Source organism: Cricetulus griseus, chromosome 3 (genome assembly GCF_003668045.3).
Source record: "Cricetulus griseus strain 17A/GY chromosome 3, alternate assembly CriGri-PICRH-1.0, whole genome shotgun sequence".
Classification (NCBI taxonomy): Eukaryota; Metazoa; Chordata; class Mammalia; order Rodentia; family Cricetidae; genus Cricetulus; species Cricetulus griseus.
In genome coordinates, this window is record NC_048596.1 from 52,917,396 (window position 1) to 52,937,819 (window position 20,424).

At 52.3% G+C, this 20,424-nt stretch overlaps 2 protein-coding genes across 10 annotated transcripts in view; one reads left to right on the forward strand and one right to left on the reverse strand.

The window, feature by feature from the left end:
- Nrxn2 (neurexin 2) overlaps positions 1 to 9,060 on the reverse strand; it is a 103,611-nt gene extending 94,551 nt beyond the window's left edge. For all 9 annotated transcript variants that reach the window (XM_035442011.1, XM_035442013.1, XM_035442014.1 and 6 more), the window contains exon 1: positions 8,328 to 9,060. In XM_035442011.1, the coding sequence (XP_035297902.1) occupies positions 8,328 to 9,060 (733 nt within the window). The remainder of the gene's footprint in view (positions 1 to 8,327) is intronic.
- Positions 9,061 to 9,123: 63 nt separating this feature from the next.
- On the forward strand, positions 9,124 to 20,114 carry LOC118238482 (basic salivary proline-rich protein 3-like). The gene is made up of 4 exons (XM_035441594.1): positions 9,124 to 9,289; positions 18,292 to 18,903; positions 19,547 to 19,612; positions 20,044 to 20,114. Exons 1-4 carry the CDS (start codon positions 9,124 to 9,126, stop codon positions 20,112 to 20,114), a joined length of 915 nt encoding a protein of 304 aa, XP_035297485.1.
- The last annotated feature ends 310 nt before the right edge of the window (positions 20,115 to 20,424 follow it).

Genomic DNA, 20,424 nt, shown 5'->3' on the forward strand with positions numbered 1-20,424 from the left:
CACCCCTGGCAGCATCAGGACCACAGGCCCTAGAAACTGTTGCAGACAGGGGAATGTCATATTTCTGACCTAATCCCAATTTGCATGTACATGTGTTCTTGATGGCCTGGCAGAGGACAGATGGCGTCAGGGATGGCACTATCTTACCTGACATGAACTCAGAATTCCAGCAGGTCTGTTATCAAGGACAGTGATGACGACAGGAAAAGAGTAAGTGCGGGGAGTTGTAAACAATCAACACCATGCTCTGAGACCTCACAAGAACAACAGTGCAGGGAGTGCCACATCTGGGGAGACCACGTGAGTCCATCTGGAGTGACACCTAGGGTAACTAACCCATGACCTCCTGAGTCCTCAGGGAGAAAGCTCAGGGAGGTGGAGAGGTATGATAAAATTTCCCATTGAGTCCAGCAGTGGTGGCGCACGCCTTTAATCCCAGCACTCCAGAGGCAGAGGCAAGCGGATCTCTGAGTTTGAGGCCAGCCTGGTCTACAGAGCAAGTTCCAGGACAGCCAGGGCTATACCCTGTCCCAAAACAAACAAACAAAAGATTTCCCATTGAAATGTTCTCAGCCTGGGGCTGGAGCAATGGCTCAGAGGTTAAGAGCACTGACTGCTCTTCCAAAGGTCCTATGTTCAATTCCCAGCAACAACATGGTGGCTCACAACAATCCGTTATGAGATCTGGTGCCCTCTTCTGGTGTGTAGGTGTACATGGAAGCAGAACGTTGTATACATAATAAATAAATAAAATCTTTAGAAAGAAAGAAAGAAAGAAAGAAAGAAAGAAAGAAAGAAAGAAAGAAAGATGTTCTCAGCCTTGATGAGTTTTGTGCTTTGACTCTCCGGGATGAGTTCCTTCCCAGGAGCTCAGAACACAGGTTCTCCTGCTTCTGTGTCTCATGGACCCCTCTCTAAAACACCTAGCAGACCCAAAAACACATGTGTGCCCTCCACACACCTGTCTTAGGAAAGAAACGGTAGCCCTTGGATCTGAAATGGTTACCAGTTTCTGGTGAAATACAGCCCCTAAGAAGCTCCAAAACACATGGGCTGGAAAGATGGCTCAGCGATTAAGAGCACTGGCTGTTCTTCCAGAGACCCAGGTTCAGTTCCCATGTGTGGCTCAGAACCATCTATAGCTCCAGTTCCAGGGAATTTGACACCCTCCTCTGGCCCTTTTGGACACAGCACCAGTGTGATATACAGACATAAATGCAGATAAAACACCCATACACAGCCGGACATGGTGGCACACACCTTTAGTCCCAGCACTCTCTGTGAGTTGGAGACCAGCCTGGTCTATATAATGAGTTCCAGGCAATTCAAGGATTCATAGAGAAACTCTGTCTTATAAAACAAAGAAACAGGGCTGGAGAGATGACTCAGTGGTTAAGAGCACTGACTGTTCTTTCAGTGGACCTGGGTTCAATTCCCAGCACCCACATGGCAGCTCACAACTGTCTATAACTCCAGTTCTATGGGATCTGACACATTCCCACCAATGCACATAAAGTTAAACAAATTATTTAAAAAGTAAAAAAAAAACAAATAAAAAGTTCCTGCACGCACCACGCTGCCCAGTGATGGACTATCTCTGTCAGGGTGTTTTACTACAGCAACAGGAATGAAAACACTTGGATAGCTGTGTCTAAGGAAGGCCCAGGGCCACTACAACTCCACACAGGCATGGTCTGCTGTCCCAAACCCTATCCCCTTCTGGACTCCCTCCCCTTCTCATCTCTTTACTATCCTTCAAACCGTGCAAAAAAGAAACTTCTTGGTCTCCTTTCCCACCTCAACACAAAGACAGCATCTTTCCCACAGCTTTGAGCTCAGCACCAGCTGTCCACCAGTGCAGCTAGCTGCCGTCACCCTCCTTGGCAACTCCAAAACAACCAAAGTTCAGGGCAGGAGGCATCTCAGTCAGTAAAGTGTTTGTCTCACAAACAAAATAGTTGAGTTCAATTCCCCAGAACTCAGGTGTAGCGGCTCATCTCTGTGATCTTGGCACTTGGTGCTGGGGGCTGGGGGGAACAGGCAGACCTCTGGGGCTCACTAGCCAGCACATAGACACATATACAAATAAATGTGATTAAAATTTCTTGTTTAAACTATCTTCCAACTCATTTCTCTACCATGTAACTGCTATATGGAATCCCTCAACACTTCACTCCTAGATACAGTTCTTATCTTCATCACACACCTGATCAAAACCCTTTGTGTGGGGCTGGAGAGATGGCTCAGAGGTTAAGAGCACTGACTGCTCTTCCAGAGGTCCTGAGTTCAATTCCCAGCATCCACATGGTGGCTCCCAACCATCCGTTATGAGATCTGGTGCCCTCTTCTGGTGTGCAGATATACATGAAAGCAGAATGTTGCATACATAACAAATAAATAAAATCTTTAAAAAAAGAAAAAAATCCTTTGTGTGCCTATTTGCCAGTGCACCATAGCCAGTTCACATCCACTGAGTGTTATATGAAAGATTTAAACCAGAAGCCTCAACTTCTCCTGCCATGAACTGTATTCTTTGCCCCAGTGCTGGGTGCCCTTCTACAGATGAAATACACATTTACTCCCTTCATAGAGTCCCAAATAACAGTTCACACCCCATTTACCAGTCCTCACAACTTGTAAACGCTTCCCTTCCTTGAGACCCAGTGTACTTTGCTTATAGGAATGACAAGGAGGAAGTTAGCTCACAACTAGGACACCTGCCTAGCATGTAGTAGGCCCTGGGTTCAATCCCCAGTACTGATGAAATAAAAATTCTTAAAACTCTACTCCCACTAATTATGTACTACTCATATATACCTTTGCGAGCACGCACACACGCGCGCGCACACACACACACACACACACACACACACACACACACAAATAAATAAATAAATAAATAAATATAGTAAAACTATTTAGAGTCTGTCCCTATGAGCTCTCAGTACTGTGCTGGCTACAAGAGACACATTTTATTTAGTGTGCATGTGCATACATGTTTACCACAGCTCTATAAATTGAACTCAGGACATCAAGTGTGGTGGCAAGTACCTTTACCTGTGGAGCCATCTTGATGGCCATGTTTTTGTTTTTAACACCAGGTCTCACTATATAACCCAAGCTAGCCAGGAACTTGCTATGTAGCCGAAGTTGGCTTCAATTCTGTAGTGTTTCTCCTGCCGTGCACCCCCCCCAAATGCTGGAAATACCACCATACCTGGATAGCAATCTATTGTTTAATCACGACACTACTATGCCTACCATATCTCTAGGCAGTTACCACACTGTGTGCTGTGCTTTGGGATTTTGTTTATTTATTGCTCTTGGAGGTTGAATAGTCCTTAAAAATTATCTATTTGTTTTTATTTATATGTATATGTCTGTATGAGTTTATGTGCACCAAGTGTGCCCAAGTGTCCATGGAGATTGGAAGCATTGGATACTCTAGAACTGGAGCTACAGAGGGTTGTGAGCTACCTAGTATGGGTGCTGAGAACCAAACCTGGGTCCTCTTCAAGAAGTGCCCTCTCCTGAGCCATCTCTCCAGTTCCAGGCTGCATGCTGTTTCTTATCTGAAATGTTTGGGACATCTGAGGGATGGGATCTGAGTCTAAATGAGATATTCTCTTGTTTTACATATACCCATGCATATAGCCAGCAGGTGATTTAATAGTGTTTTCACTGCACCCATTTTTTTTACCCTTTAGTCTACCTAATGAGGTTGGTGTGGAAGATCTCTCTTGTTACATTCTGTCAGTACCCTTCAACATCTCAGCTTTTAAAGCACTTTGGACTTGAGATTTCTGGACTGAAGATGCTCAGCCTGTACCTATTGAGCATTTTCTCTGGGACACATGACTTCATATACACTAACTGGGATTGTTGCAGTGAGTATTTGATCAGGTACTATTATTACATGCCCTCACAGACAGATGGGTGCTCAAGTCTGAAGTCACTGCCCAAGAGGCCTGAATGCAGACTCTCTTAACCATTCACTGGACTGACTTTTTATCTACTTTCTCAACTAAACATTCAACTCCTGGAGCAGACAGTTCATCTCACTCACTTCTGACTTCCCCATAGGCCGCAGCACACCACAAAGGGAGCCTTGATCACAGCTGTTGAATTAAATGACCAGCCCACCAAGGGCACAGAGTGTCCATCTCTGCACAGCACACACATCAACAGTTCTTTCCTTTGTCTCCCAAGCAAAGTGTACACCTGATTCCATCTGGGGTCCCCCACACACCCCTGCATACCCCTTCTTCCTTGATCATGCTTCTGGCCCTTCTCCACACATTAGGTGACATGAGGAAGAACAGCTGGATAAACCATGGCAAAATCCCATCTACACCACCCCAACTTTGTCACACAGTCAGCAGCAGGTACACAGGTGCTCAGCCACTCTTCCTTAGCTCTGTCAGCAATTACATGTGGCCAGATGCCCCAGAGAAAGCAAGCAGCAAATATTCTGGCATGTGTGTTCTCATGTTGGTGGGTAAACCCAGACCCCAAGAAATTACAGGGGAGTTTCCAAAACATCCACAAACCCATATGTATACCAAACATCTCAAGGCAAATTGGTACATCTTGCCTATAAAGCTAAAACTATTTTTTCTAATGTATATTTTATTAACCACAATGCTGAATACAACATCAAAGTCATCTAAACACTTTTCTGAATTCATGAGAGCTTTGAGTCATTTGTTTTCCCAACAAACACATATAAAAATAATAACTAACTCTTCGGAAGGTTGTACTGTGAAATACTAACTTTTAAAAATGCCCTTGATTTCGGAAAAAGTTGGGAACCACTCAAAGCAGGTAATAATGAAGTACGTATAGCTTCCAAAGGAGGCTCAGGACTAATTCTGAGACTTCAGAAATCTGCCAGGACCTGTCTCTTCAGTCTTCCTGTCCTCACCTCAACAGCTAACAGTAGGAGGCCACGTTCTTCCTCCTCAGGTGGATAAGAATGTACTAGAAGGACCAGAAAAAAATGGCTTGATGGATAAAGGTCCTTGTTGCCAAACCTGGTGACCTGAGTTCAATCCCTGGGACCTAAATGGTGGAAGGAGAGAAACAACTCATGTAGGCTGTACTCTGACCTCCACAAGTGTGCTGTGGCATGCGTAGTGCCCACACACACAATAAATAAGAGGAAGACATTTTTTAAAAAAATTAAAATGTAGGTTTGGGGAGATGGTTCAATGGTTAACAGTATTTGCTCTTCCAGAAGACCCAGCTTTGGTTCTCATTCTCACTCAGAACCTTCTGTTACTCCAGCTCTAGGGGATCTGACATACTCCTTGACCTCCAGGGGCACCTGGCATGTACATGGTGCACATACCTACATGCAGCCAGTCACACATACACATGTGAGCTAACAGCGTTTGCCACATAAGCCTGATGATCTGAGTTTGAGCTCCAGAATCCATGGGAAATTAGAAAGAAGAGAACCAACTCCACAAAGTTGTCCTCTGACCTCCACACGTGTGCTATGGTTTGTGGGCACCTGTACAGATACACACTAATGGCAAATAAAATCTTAATTAAAAAAAAAAGAAGCAGATTCTGTTGGATGATGTTTCTGACACCACTGGGATGTCTTGGAGGAAAGCCTAACAAGACGGCACACACCTACAATCCCAGCACTCAGAGACTGAAGTGGAGAAATGACCATGAGTTTGAGGCCAGGCTGGGCTACATAGCAAGAGTGTCTCAAATACACACAAACACACACAGACACAAATACAGGAATGTGCTAGAAGAAATGAATGGACACTGCTTATTACAAAAAAAAAAATGCTTAGGGCTGGGCTGGGACCTTTAATCCCAGCACTCGGGAGGCAGACGCAGGAAGATCTCTGTGAGTTTGAGGCCAGCCTGGTCTACAGAGTTAGTTCCACACAGAGAAACCCTGGCTTGAGGGGAGGGGAGTTGCTTAGGGACTCAAGAACAAACACAAGGAAAATAAATAAGGCAGGGGACAGAAAGGGGCAGGAGAGAAGGTCGGGGGCTCTGGCTGCACTTGTCAGGTATAGTCAGCGGTTCCAACCCATTCGCCCCGCAACAGAGTTCCCAAAACATGCCCTGCGAGTTTTCAAGGACACACATGGCTTCACTTCAAGCTTTCATTCTCTGAGGCACTTATTCACATCTCTCCATTCATTCCCTAAGTCTTAATCAAACACCCACTAGCTGCTGAGTACTATATTAGGTGCAGAGAACACAGACACATCCTGCCCTTTATCAGACAAAGCACCTCTCTCTCAACAGATCACACACAGAGATATCTACGCACCGTATCCACACAAGAACCTCTGCCAGCTGTCACACACGGTGGCTCAGATGCGCATAGCCATCTCTCTCTGCTCAGCAGACCCAAGCATTCATCTGACTCTAGCACACCCACTCAAACACACAAAAACTTCAACACATCTTAGATATCATCACACAACACACTTTCAGGAGCACACACTTAGTTCACAGGAGGCCTCTGGCAGATGGATGCTTTCAGAGAATGGATTGACCAACATGCCTCTCAATGCAACTCTCATATACCTAGAGTTAATTCTACCACAGCGGGACCACGTAGCAGTTACTATAACCTCTCCTTAGCTCAAATTTCCCCTTCCTTAAATTAGAAAGATGGTACAACCTGTTTTCTTAGGAAGGCTGGTGGCGGGGAGGGTCATAGGAATAAATGGAGAATAAAGTTAAGGTTTTGGAAATTTCTCATAAGTTCCAAATTGAGGTCTCTCAGTGAAACATACACCTGGGAACCCTCACGTGGGTGCAAACTCTTACAGCTGTGTTCTAGTCACTCTGCTAGGCAATAGTCTCCAGACAGTAAGAACAACGCAAACAGACCCATTCACACATATGCCCCCAAAACACACTGGCAGACTCGCAGGCCTCTGCACGGTTTCACAGTTTAGGGAGCGCCTGAGCTCCTTGGAGAAAAGGCGTGAAGGAGTCATGCTAATACTCTCAGTTCCTAAAGATGCATCCCAGAACACAGCCCAACAAAACAATCCAAAACCAGACAGAGTCTTGTGTAGCCCAGGCTGTCATCAAACCCTATGTAGCTGAGAGTGACCTTAGGCTCCTGACCCTCCTGCCTCCACTTCTCAATTGCTGGGACTATGCCTGGGCACCCATCACACATGGCTCCTTCCTGTTCATCTACCATAGCTACAAACACACAAACTTCTGAAGAACAGACTTTCCATACACAGGGCTACATCTGCAGACTTAGCTGCTCTGATGCTGACCACATGCACACAGCTTTGAGGACACCATTCCCAGAGCCACCCCGAAATCAATGGAGAAAAATCTTTCCTCTGACCACTCAGTCACACCAAAATAAAAGCGGCTCCTTCCTTCATCCCTTTAAAGCACAGCCTAGCTGCCCTCCATCCAACCTCCTCTTTCTCCTGTCAATGAGCTCAGCCAGGCACACCTCTCTTACAAACTGTGGTGGTGGAAGAGGCCCCAACATCTTCCTTCCAAGGCCCATTCCAAATTCTGTCCCACCTCCTAGCCTTATCTAGCCCTATAATCTCCATCCCAGCCCCAAGCTGGAAAGGGCTTCCATGTTGGTAACACAAATCTCGCCTCCCAGTCTCGCACCTGGAAGAGACTGCCTGCCATCCTGGCCCATCACCAAAAAGGTCAACTTTTAGTCAGGAACCTCAGCCACCCTCTTACGCAACTCTGGAGATCCTGTGACAGAAAAGATCCACTATTGCCGTCCTCCTGGCCTCTTAGGTCACAGCATCGGTGTCCCATAGCCCTTTCCGCCCTCTGGTGTGGGTCCACACGCGGATTTCGGTCCGGGCCTCACAGATCAGTCCTTCTCACAAGGCAGCAGCTAGTGCCAGGAAAGCCCAGTCTCTCAAAGGCCCTGCCCACTCGGACTCCTCTCACTGCACCTCAAAGGCGGGCCACCAACCCTGTCTAAAGCCACCACGAGGCCCCGCCCAGCGTTACAGGTCCGCACCCATTGTCTCACGGGCCCGCCTACAGGCACGGCCCGAGCGGGCCCCACCCACAAGACCTTCCCATCCATTCACAGGCCCGGGGCCTTCTGGACCCTTCTGGACCTCATGCACAGGTCCTGTGAGGGCTCACTCTGGCCACGCCCCTAACCACGACCACATCACCGGCCTCCTGGCTTCCCCTAGAACAGCTCAGGCCCTCACTCATTTGCACCGGCTCCCTGAGCCCCATGGCCGTCTGGGGCGCACTCTCCCTCGGCCTCCCGCCCCAACACAGGCCAGCAGACCCTGGTCCACACATCTCGTCCCGGCTCCGGGACTCACCTTCACTGCAGAACTTGCCGCCGAAGCCAGTATGACTGCAGTCGCAGCCCACCTCGCCGGGGGATAGCACGGTACAGAGGCCGCCGTTGGCGCAGGGATTGCGCGCGGGAGCGCACAGCGGGTCGGCAGCCGCGCCGCGGAGGCCCTGGCTACCCAGCAGAGCCGGTGGCCGCTCGCCCAGCTTCAGGTTGGCCAGGAGGCCGCGGAACGGCGGCTCGTACTTGACAGTGCTGAGCGTGAGCGCAGAAAGGCGCACGTCGGGTGGGATGCCACCCACGAACAGGTCGCTGGCCACCTGCATCTCGCGCCTCTTGGAGCGCACCTCGGCGGCGCGGGCCTCGCCGTCCACCGCCAGTGCCGTGCGCCGCGCGTCGCGGGTCAGCAGCACCATGTGCCAGCGGTCGTCGGCCACCGGCGTGTCCAGCTGCAGCGTGGCGGGCTCGGCGCAAGACAGCGTGAAACGCAGCCGCAGGCGCCCGTCCACCAGCAGCAGCTCCAGGAAGTCGCAGTCTCCGCCGTCGTCCAGGTAGAGCAGCAGTGCCCGCGTGGCGTTAGTGCGCAGGCTGAAGCTGAGCTCGCCGCTGCTCGCCGCGCCCGCCCAGCGCGCGTATCGAGCCCACTGCCCGGGGCCGCCGCCGAACTCCAGACCACGGTTGCCCGCTGCCAGCGCCAGCAGCAGCAGCAGCAGCGGCGACAGCTGGGGTGGCGGTCGCCACCGACTCCCGAGCGCCATGCCTCCGGCGGCCCCGACGCCGCCCGGCCCCCGGCCCCGCTCAGGCTTCAGAGCCGCGGGCGCATGGGGCGGGGAGGGGGCCGGGCGCCCCTCGCGCGGAGCGGGGCTCCCTCGCCGACTCACAGTGCCATGGACCCAGCCGCTGGGGCTCAAGGGCCCACGTCCCCGGAAGGCAACGACAGCGGCGGCGGTGGTGGAGCCCCTCCCCCGCGGCGGACTCGGATGGAAGGTGGGGGAGGGACGCCTGCGGGGAAACAGAGAGGAAAGGTTTAATCGTGGGTTCAGAGTCAAGGGGTGTCGTTGGTGTCTGACTCCCCACCTCAAGCCAGCAGGTGACCACCTGTTTCCTTTTAGCACTTTTCTGTTTGTTTTTTGGAAACAGTCTCATCTAGCCCTGGCTCCCCTCCCACCTCCATCCCACATCTCTTTATGTAGCAGAAGATGACCCGGAACTCCCAGTATCCTCCCGCCTCCACCTCCTCTTGCAAGTGCTGGGATTACAGGTCTGATCTAGCATGGCCAGCTCCCTTGAGGTCTTCAGCTGGCCTTGACCTTCAGAGGTTCTTCAAAGCAAGAGATACCACTATACTTGAAAGTGCTGAGGGGCTAGCAGTTGGGATGAGCGCTCACTGTGGGCATTATTGGTTTGCGGTGTGGACCGGCGAAGAACTGACACCATAGAATCTAAATGAAAGCCAATGGAGCAGCCCTCACCCTAACCCTCTCTGAAGCCCATGGGTCAGGACCAAGGCCAGTTCCTGAAGGGGCGGGACTAAGGCGCTGTCCTCCAACAGTTAACCCCAACCACTTCTCTGAGCCACCTTAACCTCTGGGCCTTGGTTCCCACTTTCAGCCAGGGATAAGTCTCTCTCATCAGCTCTTGATGTTGGATAATGAAGTTGCTAAATAATTCATTGGGATTAATTAAATGCCAATTCGTCAATGGTACTACAGGGTTACCAGACCGGGAAGGGGCAAGGAAGAGAAGCCAGCCAGGACCCAGGTACCCTCACCCCAAGTCCTACTCATCTATCCTTGACCATCTATCCTTGTCCACTTCTGTCTCCATTTCCCCTAAAGCCACACTAAGCCTTTTCTAGACTCCCAGCCTCACTTGGTGGCCCAGTCAAACGTTCAGTTTCCAGTTACCCAGGTCTTTCTGAATTAGGGTGAGTCACCCTCAACCTCCCTCCAGGACCAGGTCCTCCACCTCAGGATTGGTCCCAGTACCTGGGGTTCTCTTCAATACAGCTCGTCCAGGCCCCCCACTTCAGGGCTGGGGGGAGCTACCGGGAGGCAGGCAGGTTCATTTGCATAAAATTGCCTTTCTGAAATGATTACCCTTGTAACGGGCTGTCAGAGAGCAATTTATACCCCACGACAGGGAGGGGAATTTGCATCTCGTTAAACTCCAAGTCGTAATTATTTATATCCAACAACCCTCCTGAATATTGCATTGATTTTATTTTGGGGAGGGAGGTTGGGAAGGAGGGAGAGAAGGAGGTGATGAGAAGCTTGGGAAAGAAGCAGGGAGGGGCCAGAGTTTCAGAGGAGCTAGGGACAGGTGGAGAGGAGAAAGAGGAAGCAGAGGAGCCCTGGGAAAGTGGTAGCGATAGAAGAGTAATGGAGGGAAGATGGGAGCTTGTGGAAAGAAAAAAAAATAGAAGGTTAAGAAAGTCAAATTCCAAATTCAAATGGCATTTGTCATGGCCCAGGATCCAGGGCATTTTTACAAATGTTGTTTTACTTAATCAGTCAAAGGGTTCCATTATTCCTATTCACCTTGGGAAACCCATATAGAGGAGTGTAGGGACTTGGCCAAGGTCACACAGACAGCCAACGGTGTACTAGGCCTCAAATCCAAGGCTGTCCAACTCCAGTGTGCTCATGATAGAGGTAAAGAGCAGGACAGCCACAGATGAGCTCCCAAAGGTGAGAGGAGCAGCTTAGGAGGCTGGGGTGGGGTGGGGACTAGAGAGCTACAGAGAGGAAGCCGAGATAGAAAAAGAAACAGCTAGGGTTCCACTAAAGAGCCACGGTGAAGGGATGTCCAGAGAGTGACAGGAGGGCAGGATGGCTGAAATGACCCATGTTCAGAAGAAAGATGGCTGAGCGGGCTCTGAAACCCCCAGTGGTGGCTAGGGAAATACAGCTGCATGGCCAGTCCCCCTTCTCTGCTCTTTCACCCTGCTTCTGGTGCTGCCTACTGGAGTCCTACAGGCTACCATGGTGGTGGGGGAGACCAAAGTATCCTGCCCCAGCACCCCCTCAAGGGCTGCCCCTTCCCAGTCAGGGAGAAGATAGCCAGGCCAGCAGCCCCCATTTTCCTGCAAACACTGCCAGTTATATATAGTGTGCCACTGCTTCTCCTCATTGGGTAATGGAGATAATTAGCATGCACGGGCTAATTAGCCAATCAAATTAAATGCAGCACCTGCTCCCAGCCTGATTGACGCCCTCACCCCCCCACACACACACACACATGCACTCCCCCAGCCCAGGGCAGGGGCTAGGGACCCTGAAGCTAGAGAATCAGAAAAGCCAAAGCTCCCCTTCTCCAAAAGGGGCAGACAGAGACCCCCCAGCAGAGGCCCAGACCTGGTGTCCAAAAGACTGACCGTCCCTCACCCCCCTCCTCTGCCAGGGTCTCAGTCTCAGTCTGGCCCTGCCTTGCTTCTGTCTGCCTCTTTTCTAGCCCCCACCCCCCACCCTGGACACTATTTTGGGGAGAGAATTAATTAGCTATTGATTTCCACTGGTAGAGGGAATGAGATTGTGTGTTGCTGTCCACTTACACACCCTCAGCTTGGGGGCGGGGGTGCCTTTCCTCTGCCCCACCCCCACCCCAGTCCCATCTCATGCTCACAATGCTGAGCCCCAGCCCTCTAGAGAGGGAGCAAGGGAGAAAATGTGTGTCTCGTTCTGTATGTCCAGTCAGGAAGGGTGGATGGATAGAGTAGAAGTTGAAGGAGATCCCAGAGGCTCCCAGGCAAGAGCCTGGGTCCAGAGCCAGAGGCAGATTATCTAGTTGGGGGTGGGGTGCAGAGTGGTTGAAAGTTCAAACTCTAGTTAACTCTAGTATAGAGGGAGAATAGAGAACAGTCAGGTGCAGGTGCCTATCTGTAGGCAGCTGCTGGGGCAGAGGCTGTGTTTGTGCCTCAGGAGAGTGAGAGTAGGTTCTGCCTTGCAGACCCTCCATGCCCATCGTTCATTCTTCTCACAGCTCTGCAGGAGAGACCTCCTGACTCTGCACCAGGGTCAACCAAAGGAAAGCCCAGCCCTCCTGGAGTCCCTTCTCTAGGGACCCAAGGACCCTTGGGGAAGCTTCAGGCTTGTGAGGAGGCAGAAACAGCCCCAAGAGAGCTAAGTGACACCTGGGTCCTTCCCACTCCACTTCAGCCCATAGAGCCTGGGACACCTGCTACTCTTGGCTACTCCCTGCAGCCTCTCTTTCCAAAGGACCTGGCTTTTTCTGGCTCCCCCTCCAAATGTCTCTGCCCCTAGTGTACAGGGGTCTCCGGATGTGACCCTCAGCAGCAGCCAGGGTTCCAGAGATAGACTCCATTGCCTTGCACAGCTACATCAAAGTAAAGGGGTTCAGGGAGATGTGCAAGGCCCCTCTCCTGGGCTTTGTACCCACAGTATCCAGGCACTGTCCCCCAAGACCCATGCTTTCTCTCCAATTCAGGGACACTGGCCAAAGTAGCCCCCAGGGGCTCCTGCCTACTTATGGATGTCAACACAGTACACCCTGCCAGTTCCTTCTGGCCATAGGCCACTGCTCCTCTGGGGAGCTGACCTTTCCCATGGCATCACAAGCTTCAGCACCTGTCATCACCCTAGCACCCCTACCCACAGATGGACTCGGGCAAGTGGTATGGTACAGAGGAACTGGAGTGGGGTGGTTTGGGTGTCCCCTATTCTACCCTCTCCTAGTGACAACACTCCCTGGTCTTCTTGAGCACATAGCCTACCCATCTTCTCACAGCCAGACCCATGCCACAGTGGTATGTGAACTGCAATTTTTGGGCTCCCCACCATGTAAGGTGTCAGGTTGGACCCTTGAGGTACCACCCTATGCCTCTCCCTGGTCCTAAGAAGCAGTGTCATCACCCATGCTCAAAAACAAGACAACAAATGGGAAGGTAGCATCTCTGGCACAGAGGTAAAGAGTCTCCTGGTCTCAAACTCAAAGGCCTCCTTCATTCCTGCATTGCCCACAGGCCACCAGGCGGTGTCTGAGGCCCCAAGCCCACCTGCCTTTATTCTGGTCTTCACAGAAGACAGACTCCAAACACACCTCAAGACTAAACCATGTGTGAGGTTCTTTCCATCTTTTCCCCAAAGTAAAAAGGAGTTGTAGAGAGGAGCAGAGACTGGGCTGGAAAGACGGCTCAGCAGTTAGAGTAGAGCACTGTCTAGTGTTGACACAGAAGAACAACAGTAGAGCAGAGTTCACTAGCCTCTTATTCTAAATACTCCCACTGGGCCCACCGATCCTAACCAACTGGACTTTTCTGCATGGGCTCCAGATTTCCCATCCTGGCCAGCAGCCTTCTCCCAGCATCCATTCAACTGGCTCACTGAGCATCCCCCACATACATGCACACACACACACACACACACACACACACACACACACACACACACACACACCTCCAGCCTTGAGAATGCCAGCCTGTCTCTGGTTCTCCTCTCCTCATGCCAGCTGGGAGCGAGACAGCAGGGGCCTCCCCCAGGCGCCAGGGAGGAAGATCTGGGTTTACACACATTCTGGTGGCCCCAGAAGGCAACCCATGGACAGGTGGGAGAAGTGCATGTTTTGAGGAGGGAGAATTTGGATCAAGCTCTAAAGAAATTTGCCTTCAGGCCAAACCATGCAACAGTGGAGTAGGCTGCCTCAGAGGGGGTGGGGAATGAGTTCCCCGTCTGTGGAGGTGTCCAAGCTGAGGAGGGATGGCTGCTATTCCGAGACACTGGGCGTAGGAAGGGGGTGGCTCTTGAGTCATAACAAGAGGGCATCAGACTGAGTGGCCCAGGGTACCCTTGGGTTCATAATGATTTCTAACGATGATATCTCCCCACTAAAGGCCCAGGCAGAATTGGCAGGCTGAATAGGCTACAAACAGTTCCTGCCTCCCTTCCTACTTTCCTTTCTAGCCCTCATGACCTAGTGAAGACAAGGGAGGACCCAGACAGACATCCAAGACACAGCCTCAAAACAGGCCGGAGTATGCATACTTAAAGCTCAGAAGCCTAGCTTCCAGTGCCAGCTACACCACTATCAGCCTGTGTGACCTCTGGTGAGTTTTAGCCTCTTTGGGTTCCCATTTTCTTCAAAGTATAAGAGAAAGCAGAGTTCACTAGCCTCTTACTCTAAATACTACCACTGAATCCTCCAATCCTCACCAACTGGACTCTCCTGCCTGGCCTCCATAATTCCCAGTGCAGTCTGAGCAAAAGAGATGCCAATTCCGTGTGATGGAAATATTGCCAGCATCAGAATATGTGTAAGAGTGCAGCCTCACTGAGATTTCTGCAGTGTGAAAAAGTGTGTGTTGTGTTAATGATTACTTCTAGAACCTCTCAGCCTTTTACAGCTTGCAGCAATGCATGTATCTGGTATTTACTTTAATCCTTGCCAGGGCCTTACAAGAACTCCCCCGACAAGGGGATAAGCAAACTAGATCTTAGTGAGGTTCCCTTTTACAAAAGATGGGGCCACACACGGTGACACCACTTCTAAGTGACAGAGCTGGGACAGTGTCCAGTTTGATTCTATCTCACCACTGGGTCCTTCTCCAGTCTTCTAAGTAGCTTGTCTTGCCTAGGAAAATGGGGACAAGGATGAAGAGACCTGAAGACAGGTGAGCATGGAATGCCAGCACTTGGTGTGTTCATGTGTCCCCTAAGGTGGTCTCTGTGTGCCTGGAGAAAGACAGCAAGAGCTGGAAGATGAGACTGGCTCCTGGAGGTGTGTGCATGCTGAGGCTATTGCCAGCTGGGTGGGGCTGTGGTAATGGGTGGGCTGGGGACTGAGTTGTGATAGAATGACTTTATAGAATGAGGGCTGGAACACAAATATGTGGAACTTTGGGGGTGACTGGAGGGAGACATGATCACAGAGAGCATCCCTGTGCCATGAACACCTGGGGCACTCAGACCTGGGAGAGTGTACCTCAGTGATGCAGAGGGGACAGATGGTTTCCAGGGGCAGCCTCATGAGTAAGTCTAGAGTGACTGAAATGCTCTTGAAGGTGTCTGACAGGTGTGTGGGGGGGGGAGGATATACTAATGATTAAAAAATACCTGTTGGTGGGCAAGCAAAATGGCTCATCGGGTAAGGGTGCTGTTGCCAAGCCTGACTAAGTTTGATCCTCAGTATCTACATGATGGAAAGAGATAACTAAGTCCCACAAGCTGTTCTCTGACCCCTGCATATGCACCATGGTGCACATAACACACAAAAAATGAATAAATAAATGTAAAAATATTTAAACACCTATTGCTGACTAGGAGCTTTCCATGTGCCTGACAAATACGCCAGATGAAAAAGTTCATCCAAGCACACAGTAGGTACCCACTAAATACCGTTGCTGCTACTGTGATTCAGCCAGCATATTCCTCTCATCCAGTCCCTGAGCCATCCCCCCTGATATCAGTATGGAAACACCCTTTTCATAGATAAGGAAACTGAGGATCACTGGTGGACAAGGTACAGTCCATGAAGCCTCACCCTCCTCCACCATGCTGAATGGTGGCAGTGGCAGAAGACAGCTTTGGAAATAACAGTAAGGTGTGCATTACTGAATGACTCTCAGCAAGTCCACAGGCATGTCAGTGGGGAAGAGACTAGGACAGAACTGCACCAACAGATGGAACCACAAGGGGTGGGTGGTGTGTGAGGACACACTTCTGGGAGTCCCCGTGGGGGCTGAACAGGAGCTTGAATTGAAGGGACGGACATTGTGTCTCCAGTGTCAGGCAAGCAGAGGGCCTTGGGTAGGGGACAAATGCTGGAGCAGACCTGAAGGTTCTGCAGAAGGCCAGGTGTGGCTGACGGCAAAACTAGCCTGGAGTAACTGTGGTTCTAATCAGTTGGAGTAGACCTGGGGTTTAAGAGCTTTCTGAGAATACAGAGAAGAGAGTGACAAACATTGAGTGAGAGTTACAGAGAGGGTGCAGGTCAAGGCATAAAGGATGTAATCAGACAGCCTGTGTGTGACTATGCACACATACAGACTTGGTGCAAAATGCTTAAGACCCAGACTAGCACACGGTGCATGTGATGTGACAGGCAGAGGCTGGCGTGTCTGGGAAGGTGCGCAGGCGTGGGCGTGTGTACTCACAAGAGGAGGCAGTCTGTACCAAGAGGGCAAGTGGGCCTGAGATGTCTGTGAGCCTGGGTTGCTGAATAGTGATAGAAGTTGTGTGTCTCTAAAAGGGCTAGCAGTGCTTTGTCAAGGGACCTGGGAGCATTTAGGGCCTCTGTGTGTGTCGTGTGCTAAAGCAGGGCTCCTGAAGGCGGTCTCTGAGGCAGGCAGGAGGTGGCAGTCTCTCTGGGCGGGGAGTGTGGGTGATGTGCTGCTGGGGAGTTGTATTGTGTACGCAGGTGTGTGTGTCTGTGTAGGTGTGTGTCTGGTTGGGTGCCACCAAGCGAGCATCGATCAGTGTCAGGATGTCTGTGTCACTGGCAAGGGTGGACAGAATGGAACAGCTGAACCTGAGTAAAGACTGAGCCTGGAGAGACATGGGGATCCCGGATCACTAGGCCAGTAACTGGCCCCTTCCTCTCAGGAGCTGCTGTCATGTGGATTTAGCCCAGGCCAAGAAGCAACTCCCCAGCAGCCGCTGCCAGCTGATCAGTCCCGCCCACCCCTGTGCGGCTGAGGATGGAATGAGTCTGAGCACACTTCCCTTAGCAGGGATAAGGGGCCTCCCAACCGACCCTTCTCCGTGGCTATAGAAGGAAGTGGCCCCAGCCCTGATGTCTCTATCCCTGAGCCAGCCCAGCTTGGGGTGGGGGGTTCTGGGGACTCAAGTAGCTGAAACACCCACAAAGCAGAAGGCTCTACATGTAGTTAACGGACTAGCTGACCGCCCCTCTCTTTTTTCTTCCTGTTCCCTTCTCTCTCTTTTTCTAGCAGAAGATAGAGGATGTAAAACCCTCCCCCAGAAGGAACGCCCAGACACTGGGAAGGTGGACAAGAGGGAGGGGCAGGGATGACTGGAAGGTCCTTGCCTACCCCACCCACCCACAATATGTGCAAAAAACGAGGGTGTGTGAAAGCCGGAAGTAGTCAAGGGGATTGGAGACCCAATACCCACTCCCTCAGATTTACTTGAGCCTTACAGAGCTGGCCAGGATCCCCTTTCACCATGGAGCACCAAGACACAGCCCCTCCCAGCCCTGCCTGTTCACTACAGCCCTAAATGCCTCTAGCAGGACTAAGGAGGGGTGACAGCAAAGGCAACTGTAACAGCCCAACAAAGCCAATTTCACCTCCAGAGCCCACCCAGGGTCCTTGAGCTCATACTCCATCCCAAAGACCCCAGGACAGACCGCTTCTTCTTCTGGGGAAGAAGGCTGGGACATGAGAAATAGTCCCCACCTCTTTGGGGTGGGGGAGTAAGCCCAGGGCCCAGCAGCTTTCTCTCCCCCACTAGCACTCTGTGACCAGAACCTACCTACCGCTGCTCCCAAGTACATTCTTACCCAAGTAGAGCCCCCTCCTCCTGGCTTCCCTCTCTGTCACCCCTAGCCTTCCCCAGCAAGCCTCTCTGCTCTCCCTCAGGCCCCCCATCTTGTCCAGATCTTCCCCATCACAGACTCATCTATGCCTAGAGCATCTTGGCATCTTCCTCTCTGCTCCCTCCTGATAACCTCCTCTCCCCTTGGCTCCCATCCCCCAGTAGAGCCTTTTCTTCAGTGATTACCCCCAGACCTCCCTCTCCACTTCTCAGCCCTCTCTCCAGTCGGCCTCCTTTCCCACGAAGACCAGTGTTTCTCCCCTGCAGACCCTTCAGACCACAACAGCTCGCAGCCTCTCTGACCCATCACTGCTTCCAGCTGCCAGGAACAGCAGAAATTAGGGAACCCCCTCCCCCGCATTTCAGACCCCTTCTCACAACCCTATGGATGCCCCTTCTTCACATCCCATCCCTTCCCCCAACGACCCTCCCTTACTCCCCTCCATTCGCCCCAGCTCAGGGCCAATGCCCCTTCCACAGGGAGTCCCCCAGTCACCCCTAGTGGCTTCGCCTCCTCGCTGTCACCCAGCCAGCTCTCTCTGCTCGGCGCCCCCGCCCCCAAATCCGTCCTTTCTGCATCCACCGCCCCCTCCGACCCGCTCCCCTCCCCCGATTGGCTCCCGCCCCCCACCCGTCTCCGCCGCAGCCCCCCCTCCCATACCTGGTTTTGGGGGTGCCAGGAGCTGAAGGGGGGGGATCAGAGCCTCGAGACCGCCTGGTCTCCGGCAGGTGACAGATCCGAGACCGGCGGTATCGGCCGCCTCACGCCTCTCGGTCCCCGCCGCGTCCCCGCCCGCCCCGCCGCGGTACCGCTCCGAGGAGGATGCTCTGAGAGTCAGGGCGGCTGCTCCCGCCGCCGCATCCCTGCAACACCGACTGACGGCAGCATCAGCACCAGGGCCCGCCCCCCAGGCACGCGCATTGGACTACGCAGCGCTGACGGACAAGTGGTGCGACCAATGCGAAGGTGCAGAAGCCGCCAGTCCCGCGGCTCCACCAGCCTACCTCCCTCCCCCGCGCAGACCCAGGCGTCCCGGCCCCAGGGCATCCGAGCCCTTCCGCGCCTCTCAGGACCTTTGCCCAGACGTCCAGGTCTCCTAACCCAGCAGGTGCTCTCCCCAGCTTCAGTGTCTTAGGAATCCAGGTGCCCTAGCCCCCTCCTCATGGTTGGGTCCTTGGATCCCACACCCACCCGCCCCTGCAGGCTGGTCCCGAAAACAGTGCCCAGGGCTGGGACAAACCAAAGGAGAAGACTGAACCCTGACTTGGGGCACCGAGAGAGCAGGACCTGAGCGGGGACCTGGGCTACAGCGCCCTCTGCTGGCTCCATTTGGGGGCTGGCCTGGGCTACCTGGAGCCAAGAAAGCCCCCCACCCCCCACCCCACCCCGACTGCTGGTGGCTTTTTCCAGCCACTCACAGAGATCTTACCCATCACTGTCCCAGCATCTTCTAGTTGGAAGCCTCCGGAACTGAACAGCTAGAGGGCTTTGATGAGATAAGGACGAAGTTGGGGGTGGGGGGAGGCTGAGCTACAAACAGAATAGACATAGGGGCTTGGTGTTTCCCAGCCCAGACCCCTGGGAATCCCAGAGTTTGGAGTCATCTCTCACCCCCTTGGAAGGCTGGGTTGGGATAGGTTAGCCGCTGGGTTGAGGCTACTCACACCCGGTTACTGAGTGCGAGGCTGACAGAATCCTCCTTTCAAGCTCCTACCCCTAGCTGTGGATTTCTAGAATGTGATCCTGGGGTGCAGGTCTTCTGCGGTAAGAATGTCTGCATCGCCGTGTTTGTGTCAGAATGTGAGAAGGAAACACACCCCTCCTTCACTCATTCCACCGAGAAAAGGTAGAGTCAGCGCCTAAGTGTGTATACCATTAGCTAAGTCGGATACGGGGCTTCTCAATGAGGCAGTGTGCAGGCGTGGGTGTGGCCGTGGGTGTGTGGCAGACCATTTTGCCAGTTCTCCCCAGGACCCTGATTTCTGTTACAGGGCCTGTGATCTGCACAGCTGGTAGCAGTTGGCATTTCCTTAGCCAGAGGCAATATGCAAGAACACACATCCAACCACTAATGTATGCAGATACACGTGGGGGCACACAGCCATGCACACCTGTCTTGTGTGCCCAGCGTTTCCAAAAGACACAAAAGGACACTTCAGAGATGCCCCACCATGGTAACTCACCACAGGAAAAGCACACTCCCTCAAGAACCTGCATGCTTGTGCACACAGGTACCTGCACAATCGAGGGCAACCACACACCCAAGGTGCTCACAGGGGACCTGCCCATGGGATCACCCTAACCATTGGAAGGTACATTGCAGAGTGGTCAATTTCTGAGTTAGTGAATGTGGACATTCTCCAGAGGGCCTCCTTTGACAGCCTGTAAGGGGGATAGGAGGGGACCCAGCTGCAGAGGGTATTTCCTAGCTGCAGAGGGTATTTCCTAGGCAGTGGAAAGGGAGATTCCTGAACCAAGTCCCGGACTTGGGGCCTACCCTGACCTTGGAAAGACTCTTAAGCTGCCCCCACCCAGGCCACTGGAGGAGGAAGCACAAGAACTGCTGAGTCAGGACCTCTCTGACCCCCCCCCCACCACCACCAACAGCCCAC